Source organism: Lutra lutra, chromosome 15 (assembly GCF_902655055.1).
Source record: "Lutra lutra chromosome 15, mLutLut1.2, whole genome shotgun sequence".
Classification (NCBI taxonomy): Eukaryota; Metazoa; Chordata; class Mammalia; order Carnivora; family Mustelidae; genus Lutra; species Lutra lutra.
In genome coordinates, this window is record NC_062292.1 from 22,365,616 (window position 1) to 22,376,504 (window position 10,889).

A 10,889-nucleotide genomic window follows, 5' to 3' on the forward strand; every position below is an offset into this window, starting at 1 on the left:
AACAGGCATTTGTTTCGACACTTACATACGTTAATTTAAATACACATTTGTCTGAGGCACCAAACCATTCATATTATATTCCAAATTCCCAGGTTCAGTCAGCAGGATGATGTTAACATAAGTTTTTTTTTTTTAATCAGTGAAGTCAAAAGTTTTTATATAATCTCTTCTAATATTGACTATTTCTTTAACTATAAACTTTTTAAACATAAAATCTTAAAAATTCCCCTGAGTTATTTCCTTTAATGAAATTTCATTTTCTTCTTCTACCTAAAAGACATGTTTTTTCACTTATTTACAAATACTGATGTTATCTGTAATCAGTGCTTGATTTAAAAATATTAAAACCAAAAAAATATTAAAACCCATAGTGCCCTGCATATGTCCCCTCAATAAGTTATAGCTGAATGAATTAATGAAGGATCCATAGGTCCTTCAAAAATGTGTAAGAGGTCGGTCTTATAGTATATCCAGACTAATGAGACACAGAGGTCTCTGTGGGCTGGTATATAGACAAATCTTCTAAATATTAATTCCAACTTTCCGTATTTCAATATACCAGAGTTGGGTTCCTGAAAATTTATTCAAAAATCTTAATAATTTATCTTATAGTTTACATATTAATTTATCTTATAGTTTACATATTAATTCAGAGTTAATCTCAATGATTCTCACACAATGCAAAAGAAAAAAAAAAATCAATGATTGCAGCTTAAACCTAGTTTATAATAATGTCCTAACAAAACATAAATAATACTCAATAAATTAAGTAGTATACAGTACCAGCAAATGTCAGCTGACAATGAGATGTGGAAAAGAAACATTATCTTCCCAGAAACTATTCAGGATTTGTTTGGTTTTGCTTTTAAATAGAAAAGGACATTCATTAGAACAGAAATACAACTTTCTTCTATCAACAACCCCCTACAGTTCTTTGTCAGGCATTAGTCTCATTGTAGGCTTCTTCTGCTACAATCAGAGTTTGAAATGATAAAGTTCTCTGCCGTTCATGTAAAATGCCTCTGTGTAGAGGCCTTTAAGGGCGGGGTGTGTTTTTTTTTTTTTTTTTTTCATTCCTCTTAAGAGGAGCTAAATTACTAGTCCTGAGTTGAGGTTTTCTGAAAACTTCTGCAAGTTCAGGTAAGAAAGTACAGAGTCCAAACAAAGAAAGATGTACTCAGATCTTTAAAACCAAGAAAACAAAAAAGTAAACTCATCAGAAGAGAGTTTCTCCCAGCACAGTGGCTAACAGAAGAAAAGAAACAGTGTGCAGGTAATTGCTTCTAATGCTTCCTGGAAGATACACTAGAAATCCCGACAGTGCGGAAAAACACTTGCAGCATTTTGCCATCTTGGAACAGAGTTTAAATGTCCGAACACCTTTGCTTTTGTTCTTATTATAAATAATATAAACTGAAATTCAAGTAAAAGGATGTCAAACTCACTTACAAAACAATGACAACTGTTTTCCCCTTTAACCTGAAGACATCTTTAAAGTAGTGACATGAAAATTTCACGAGTATGACCCCTTTCTCCTTAACAGAAGATGTTAAGGAACATAAGGAGTTTAACATAAATATTAAATAATTAAGTTAAAAGAAGTCGTCCAAATAAATAAATAAATATGATTAACAGGCTTCTACAGTTCGGTGGACCGTTCTTTTAGCAGGACTGTGGGATTGATGTCATCTAGTCCGGAGTGTGAAGAGCTTGCATTAATGGTGACTGTTTTGGTGAGCTGGGGGTCTTGAACACTGAATGCAGTAAAAGGACAGCCCTTCACGTTATTGCAGATGAGAGACTGAATGGAGGCAGTGTTGATGATTTTAAAGCCTACTTCTCCACCGAAAGTACTAGGCTTCCAGTAGTCAGGCGAACAGATGGGATTACCCATAAGTCCTTTCAAGGAGAATGGTGCTCCCATTTCTACCATGGTCTCACCAAAGATGGCATCTGGACGAGGCTTTTCTACCAGGAGGGCTGGATACAGCTCCATGGCATCAATATCTCCATAAAGGGCCTCTAACCCCGCAGCCATTTCCTTCTCTCCTGTGAAGGTGACAAAGACAGATATACAACCAATGTAAAAAGCTTTACCAAAAAAAAAAAAAAAAAGTTTTAACCCTTGACTCAATTCCCTTTCAACTTCTCTGTTGTTTCCATTTGACCCTTGAGTCTTCAAAAAAACTCTCTCTCACCTGTAAGTTCTTCGAAAGACGCGTAGGGCTTCAGCCGAAAGCGTTTGCGGTACTCATTCAGAGACTGGTACTTCATCTGTCTGCTCTGGTCAATTGAGGCCTTTGCTACTTGTTGTACTGCAGCTGGAACATTCCTACCACCAGCAACCTGTGGAAAATAAATCGTAGAACACCATTTTTAGGCATCTTGATGATGATTTCTCCTTTAAAAGCACTCATTCCCTGGGTGGAGTACACAGAATTGACGTTCCCAGCCGAGACCTAAACTATCCAAGTTAGAAAGATTTAGCTCTATAATCTACAGGTTAGATATTTTTAAGCCATGACTACCTATCGCTATTTCATAGCCACAGACTACCAGTTTAGATTTTGTTTTTCATGTTTAGACTTTTCAAAAAAAATGTTAGACTTCTATTTTCAAGAGAAATGACTAGCAAAATATTACTCTTCAGTAAGTTTAAGAAAAATCATTTTGATGGTGGAAATTATAGTGACTGAGTAGTCCTTGGTTTTGTTTTTCAGTAACCAGGCTTACCCTGCCAGCAATTTGCCTGCTGAAGGATTCCACAAACTGGGTAAGCCCATGTTCCAGCAGTATCGAGTTGTTGTAGACAAACTGTTGGAAATTGTACTCTTGGTCATCTATTTGCAAGGTGTCGGGCAGAAGGGGGTGCCAGTGGTAGAGCGTGTTAAACTCAGCAGCAATGCGGTTTTGGTACTGGAATTGTTGGTTGAAAAGCAGCTCTGGGTCAAACTTCAGCTTGAAGTGATAGCCACTCAAGTGCTGCACATAGTCTTCAATCACAATCTTAATGGTTTCTCCTATTTACACAAAATAAAGACATTTAGAGCATTCATTCTCGGATGACCAACTTTCAGGCAACTGACATGCAATTGGGTGAGTCCGTTAATCCCTCACTTCTATTTTGTCCCTTAAACGGTCAACACAAAAGGTTATATTACCAATCCTGCTCAAGGATTGAATTAATAGGGAGCAAGTGATTTTACATTCACCACGTTCTCCCAGAATTAGTTAAAACATATCAAAGGTAGCAAGTTCGTTTTCTCTGTGGAGGAGAGTTGCATTTAAATTATTTTCTCCTCTTGCTTACCTATCAATATGAGCCTGCTCGTCTGGAACAGACGCTCATCATCCCACTCTGGATGCTCCTGTTTGAGCACATCACACACTCTGTTATGCTCCCGCAGCCAGATCGTGGCATACATCATCAGACCAGGCACCAGCCCAAAGACTTCCTGGCCCACAGCAAACCGCAGGTGTTCAGGAACATGGGGTGGGTAGATCATCTCCACCTGAGTATCTTTGACCGTGGGAGGATACACCTCTCCATCGATTACCTAAAGAACAATGGTAACAAAAATGTTACATTTTAATCAGCAGAAGTTTCTAAATACAGCTAAGTCATGAGTCATAACTAATTCTTGAGATTCAAACAGAACAAACCTGATATTTCATTTTTCCGTCCTTGAAGAGGCGCAGTTTATGTTGTCTATCCAAAGTTTCCCCATAAACATGGTTTAAGTCCACCTAGAAGAGATGGAAAAATTTTAATTTGTTGCTGCTGAAGTTTGTAAAGTGTCTATAATATAATTTATCACTAAATAATTTGATAAAACACTTTTCTCAAAGCCAAAAAATACTAAATTTGTTTATCCAATGATACCACAAACCTAGGTCTCTTGTGTTGAAAGGTATTTAGTATCTCATATGGAGTTTTAAGTAGGTAATATGCTTCACTATAGCTATATGGTATTTCTTTTAATAAGCATCAGAAAATATATTACTGATCTAAAATTCTTACTGGCAAATTCAAACTGTCACTGAACTCCAAGGGATAAGAATGCTGCAAAAATCTCATAATATTTAAAGCATCATAATCAGAGTACAAATATGTTTTAAGACACCACTTTTTGCAGTGCTACTATTTTAAACTAAAAATGTTTAAGAGCCAAATTACAAATATTATGCCTATGTGCATGTGTGTGTGCATGTGTATTTTTTACTAAACCAGTGAATCAAAAATGGAAATTCCATTAAGGTTTTTATAGACAGAGCATTTAAGAAGAGGGTAAATTTGGTGTAGCAAAAATACACACACACAGCACTCAGTTATTTTTGCTATAATTTCGCTTTAACTCTGTCTTACCCCATGGCCCAGTCCTTTGGTGAAACCTGGCCCTCGCTTATGATCTGTCTTGAAAAATTGATGGGTGAAGTGCTGGGCAAAGAATGCAAACATCATATTTGTGCCCTGGGGATCAGGAATGAACTTTCTTCTTAGAAGAAATTTTTCCACAATCTCTTGAGAATCAGGAAGCTCTTTCTTGCCTAAAAAATGAGAAAGCTAAGATAAGAATTCATTAACAAATCCAAGGAAGCATCTATTTCCTAAGGGGCATTCCTCACCTACAGGAGAAAAGAATTACAACATAAATCGAAGTTCTAAGATATGGGGAAACACATTCTTACTGAATTAATTTTACCTATTTTGTTTAACTAGTATTAATTTGGTTTTAATGAAACAACTTGAAAACAGTAAAGACATTAAACCAAAATGTCCATTCACTTTCATGAATAGTTTGACAGAAATACACTTTTCAAAAAAAAATCTCCAAGATATCCTTAAAAGAGCAAACAATATGCTTTTATTAACAAATAAATGATAGTTCAGGGCTGAATTTTCTAAGTTAACAATCCAATCCCTACTACAATGAATACATCTCTGACTGCCTCTCGACACTTACCTTTCACACCCATGGGTGTTGGACAGTCATCCGCCACAGGGGGAAGAGCTCTGGTATAGTAGGAGAGATTAGAAAAGGCTTCCCAGCTTTTATAGCCATAGTCCACATTGTAAGTTGGTGGACTCTCAATCAAATGTGACCTGGCTGAAATTTAAGGAAAAAAATGTGTTTTATTTGTGCCCACATCAATGTTCCTTTTTACTGTAAAAAGTACAAAGTGGCAGGAAAGACTGACTTTAATTCCAACAAAGATAACCCACTGTAGAACAGTTACACTGAAGTCTTACTGCCACTTGTACTTAAAAAAAATCAGGAAAAATGATCCATTAAAATGTATCTTTAATGACGTATATACACTTTTACATAAAACATGACCTAGCCATCTTGATTTTTCAAATAATCATCCACCTACCACTTAAGAGGCCTATGAAGGAATGTTTGGGCAAGACACATGCTTTAGTAATAATTTTCTTGCTGACCCAAATCCAGATTAACCAGATTTTACTAGGTGCAATCCTGTGGTCCATGACATTGAATAAACTGGACCACACTTCCTTCATGGATTGGCAGAGCAGTGAATTTATAAGAGGTGTACAAGATTTAAGTAGAATTTTGATTGTGAGACAGAACTTTCCAAACTGAATGGGACTGAGATGTATTTTGAGCCATTAAGATGGAAGGCAAACTAAAAAGGTCTATTGAAAGTTATTTTGAGGGACGCCTGGGTGGTTCAGTTGGTTAAGCCGCTTCCTTCGGCTCAGGTCATGATCCCAGCGTCCTGGGATCGAGTCCCACATCGGGCTCCTTGCTCGGCGGGGAGCCTGCTTCTCCCTCTGCCTCTGCCTGCCATTCTGTCTGCCTGTGCTCGCTCGCTCTCCCTCTCTCTCTGACAAAATAAATAAAATCTTAAAAAAAATAAAAATAAAGTTATTTTGACAAGGTTGAAAAGAGATTTTGGGATTAGGCTCAATAATCAAGTTTTATAAAGAACATTTTTCTTTGAGGAAACTGAAAACCTTAGAGACTTGTACTTACATGTCAACACGTATCTCATAATTACATTTTGCAGGAAGGGAATGTTATTGACAATGTTCCAGACTCCCTTGAAGTGAGTGAGTATGTAGTGCACTGTATTCGGAGTGGGTTTCAGGAATAATTTTACTCTTGTCAGAAATTCAGCTGCAAAAAGGGAGGGGGGAGAAAGATTAGCAGGACCCATTTTAAGACTAACTAGAGTGTAAAGTGATAATTGCACGTATCCCCAGTCCAAATAAGGGCACCCGAGGGCACACTTACGTGTTGAACAGTTTTCACCATAGAATCCTGTTCGAGAGCAGTCACACATGTACTGGTCAAATCCTATGCTCATACACACACCTTGGTTTTGACATGGGTTGGAACAGCAAGGATTCGCTACAATAAAAGTAAGGACAGTAAGTAAGTTATTCTTTACTTTCTTTTTTTTTAAAATAATTTTATTTTATTTATTTGACAGACCAAGATCACAAGTAGGCAGAGAGTCAGGCAGAGAGAGAGAGAGAGAGGGAGGAGGAAGCAGGCTCCCCGCTGAGCAGAGAGCCCCATGCGAGGCTCGATCCCACGACCCTGAGATCATGACCTGAGCCGAAGACAGAGGCTTTAACCCACTGAGCCACCCAGGTACCCCTATTCTTTACTTTCTTCATCTTGATATAGACATTTAATTGTTTTACGTTGTATGGGTCAACTTTACGTAAATAAATTCAAGAAATATACAGGTAATCATGGGAAAACAATTTTAACCTGTGGCACCGAATAATGTATAAAGGAAATACCAACTTTGTATTCTAAATAAGGGTAACAATATTCAACCAGGGAAGTGATCTTGCTAAGTTTTTTCTTTAGAAGCTTTTTAGATGTTCTAATCAGCATTTTTGAAGAGCTCAAAGTAGTAGCATTTTTGTAACTAAAGTGGACATATCTAGTACATTAATCAAATTCAGGGGAAATTTCGGGGTAAAAACAGCTTATTAAAATATTTTGCTTATCTTAAAACAAAAACAAAAACAAACAAGCAAACAACAACAACAAAAAACACCTGGGCTTTCCTGAGTCGTGAAAGCACTAAATAGAGCCATTCCCGAATAGTAGGAACCCCACACAAACATTGGACATATATTACTGATCGATCCTGTCTTATCAGAACGACAATCTGCAAATTAGTATCACTGTCCCTATTTAGCAGATGAGAAAGTAGCGCACACCGCTTAGGTAACCGGCTGGGGATGATCAGAGCTGGTGGCAAATCTGGGGTGTCTGTACGCCCAGTTCTTTTGAACTCTAATGGTCCAAACTCTACCCAGTCAAACATCGTCTCCTTTCCCGGACTGTTCAAAGTACCCGGAGGATCCGGGAGCTCAGCGGAACCTTAGCGGCAACTACCGAACCGAGGAGTCCCCGCTGCGGGGCGCCAGGTACCCACCTGCACGGCAGAGCGCCAGGGCGGCGCAGAGGAGCAGGGCGCGAGCAAGCATCGCGGCGGCGGCGGCGGCGGCGGCGGCGGCGGCGGCGGCGGGCGGAGCGCGGGCGGGCGGAGGCGTTGCCGTACTTGGGCTCCGGGCTGCAGAGCTGGAGCAGGCGCTGTGCGAAGTCACCAGCGAAATCCTGAAACTCGCTGCAAGTTGTTTGACAACTGGAAGCTAACGGAGAGAACCTTCCTTTTATGCGTAAAAAATAAGCCCACGTGACGGCATGACTGTTTCTTTCCGCCTCTTTAAAACTCTACCCCCCCACACACCTCTCCCCCCTCCCCCTATTTAAATAATTGCGTAAGACCGGGTGAAGGCTGGATTTTTTACCCACGCAAATGAGAAAATCGGAAACCTGGGAAGCTGCCCTCGGCTTCCCCAAGGCGGGTGCAAAGCGAAGTCGCCTCCCCCACCCCCTTACCCCTGCCCCGCTGCGATCTGGTTCTCCTCCCCCCAGTCCCTCAGCTCCGGAGTGCGATTTGCTCCAGATTTCCCTTTCTCCCAGTCTTTTGACCTGGAATTTTAGAGAGCCGGTGCCTTAGCGGATCCCACTGCGGGAGCGAGAATATAATGCTTCCTCTCCGGGAATCCGAGCGGCCGGAGGTCCCAGAGAGCAGGGAATCTCCCTGCGCGGCCCTGCCCATGTCTCATCCCCAGGTCTTAGGGGGCCGAGGAGTCACAGTCTGGACAGACTGGGCCAAAAAAGACTGTTTTACACGTCATGTATTTCAAACGTCATGATTTCAGTGACGACCCATAACCTAGAGCATATGGAGTGCATACATACATTACACTTTTTTTATTTGGCCGAATGAACTATAGAGCTATCGTCAGTTTACATTATCTGTAAAATGTGAATTCCTCTCCACAATTTGCTCCTTAGCAGCTATCCTGTAAACAGTCCATCCGAGCTTGAGCAATCACCACTATAACGTTTCCGCTGCTCTGATAACAAGGGAAGGGAAAGGGTCCAGATCTGCCGGGATGCTAATATCCAAAACTTAAGCTTTAATGCATTTCCATCTCTGCTGCGCGGGTTTTCACCGCTTTGGTCACCAGCCCTTCACAGGAGATACACGAAAAAGAAACTAGGCTTTTAAAGTTTGTTTCTTTAAGTCATTTCGGCCCACTTTTCCAAGATGATGAATGTGACAATGTATCAAAGTACAACACTGCATTTACTTTTCAGTTGTCTGGGCTTGTTAGTGCAAATCTTCTATTCTCGTTTTGGAACACAGTTTTGATGAGGAATTGAGTGGAATGGATGGAAAAGATGGATGAGTTTGACAATTTTGAATTTTTATCATCCTTTGCCTTTATTTAATATCTTTTTGTGGTGTGAGCGTGAAATAGAAAGAAAGAAAAGGGAAGGAAGAAAGGAAGGAAGGAAAGAAAAGAAAGAGAAAGCAAGAAAGTTAGTTACCAGAATCAAACGTTCAAAGCCATACATTCTTAGCACTAATGGAAAAAAACAGCATAAAACCTGAGGTAACATTATACCAGATGTCTCAATCTGTAGAAGTCTTTTTTTTTTTTTTAAGATTTTATTTATTTGACAGACAGATCACAAGTAGGCAGAGAGGCAGGCAGAGAGAGGAAGGGAAGCAGGCTCCCTGCTGTGCAGAGAGCCCAATGCAGGGCTTGATCCCAGGACCCTGGGATCCTGACCTGAGCTGAAAGTAGAGGCTTTAACCCACTGAGCCACCCAGGCACCCCTCAATCTGTAGAAGTCTTAAAAGAGAAAAGAAACTTACTTGAATTTCTCTTTCCTTACCATTTTGGTTAAGGTATTTATCTGATTTTACATGAGACATAAATGACTAAAATTCCATCTCATCCAAGAAGCCTTTCTCCTCTAGTCATATTTAATCATTCAATTTATGACACTCCCATTTATTGTACTAAGTCTTAGACGGAATTTTAACTAAGAGCATAATTTTTTAAAGGTGTTCTCTACTAAAATTTTAAAGTGATATTTAGGACCACACATTTGAGCTTTTTTCAGGTGTCACATAAGATTCTATACTCTGACTCTAGTACTGCACTCAAATTCTACACTGTAATTCTGAATTCATGTTGAAGTCATTATCATCCAATATCTGCATTATGAGGTCTTAATTGTATACTTACTGTGTATCATTTCTTGTTCAAAGACAGACTGAATTTAAAGGTGAAGACAAAACAGTGTGTAGAGAATAATTGCATTTGCACTACTTGGAATGTAAAGACATTGAACTCTCTTTCACAGTGAAAATTCAATGAAAAAAATCTATTTGGTTAAACTACTTGGTTGAACCTGTAATTTCAATGACATGGTAGAGTAGAGAGACTTCCATGTACTTATGCAGTCAGATAGGAGTTCAAAGAGAAAATGACTTTAAGGTTGGGCACAGTTTAGAAAGGAAGTCCAAATATAGACCTGAGGAAAAACCATTATGGTATGATTTATTAAATAATTTTGACAAGTCTGAGACCATGAAATAGAATGGAAAGTACATTTGGGGATGCTGGTTATAAGGGGATATTAAATGTCCCAAACCAAATCCAAAGGGTTAAACCTGTTTTATGTGGACAAGTGCTATGATTATTGTGCCTTGATATATCACAACATAAAAAATAAAGTTTTGATTATATAAAATCATAGCTCTTACTTTCATATACATTTAGTGTTTCCGTGTGTATATTTTAGACAGATATATATATCTATGGTACAGATTTTTTTTAATTAGTCTCTAAAATGTGTTGGGAAATTCTCTTATGAAAGAAAAATAAGCAAGTATATAAAAAATCTGCTACAGCATTCTGTTGAGTTTTACTGCCCCCTTCTGCTGCTTGAATTTCTATCAACTTATTTTTCTTTATGTTGCTGTGAAGACTGCTAGGTAGGTTTTGTGTCTGATGTTATAATGTTCAGAAAAGTCTACATGTGCAGTGCTCATTTTAGATTTAACTCATGAGGGGTGCCTGGGTGGCTCAGTGGGTTAAGCCACTGCCTTCAGTTCAGGTCATGATCTCAGCGTCCTGGGATCAAGTCCCGCATCGGGCTCTCTGCTCAGCAGGGAGCCTGCTTCCCTCTCTCTCTCTGCCTGCCTCTCTGTCTACTTGTGATCTCTCTCTGTCAAATAAATAAATAAAATCTTTAAAAAAAAAGAATATTTAGATTTAACTCATGAATATACTGAAAAGGAATGAAATAGTAATTGAAGTGATAAGCCATTGATATGAGTTAAAAGAAAATAGAAAATAAAGACTTTTAATATACCCCCAATTCCAAATGAGCTAACATTTTTAAAAAAGATTTTATTTATTCATTAGAGAGAGAGCATGAGGGGAGGGGACAGAGGGACAGGGAGAAGCAGATTCTGGACTGAACAAGGAGCCAGCTGTGTAGGGGGCTAGATCCCAGGACCCTGGGATC

The 10,889-nt window shown here is 39.1% G+C and overlaps 1 protein-coding gene across 1 annotated transcript; it reads right to left on the bottom strand.

The window, feature by feature from the left end:
- Positions 1-294: 294 nt before the first annotated feature.
- PTGS2 (prostaglandin-endoperoxide synthase 2) lies at positions 295-7,670 on the bottom strand. The gene is made up of 10 exons (XM_047705633.1): positions 7,426-7,670; positions 6,261-6,377; positions 6,000-6,143; positions 4,965-5,108; positions 4,367-4,548; positions 3,664-3,747; positions 3,311-3,557; positions 2,734-3,020; positions 2,199-2,346; positions 295-2,049 (listed from the first exon to the last, which is right to left on the bottom strand). Exons 1-10 carry the CDS (start codon positions 7,475-7,477, stop codon positions 1,640-1,642), a joined length of 1,815 nt encoding a protein of 604 aa, XP_047561589.1. The 5' UTR covers positions 7,478-7,670; the 3' UTR covers positions 295-1,639.
- Between the last annotated feature and the right edge of the window lie 3,219 nt (positions 7,671-10,889).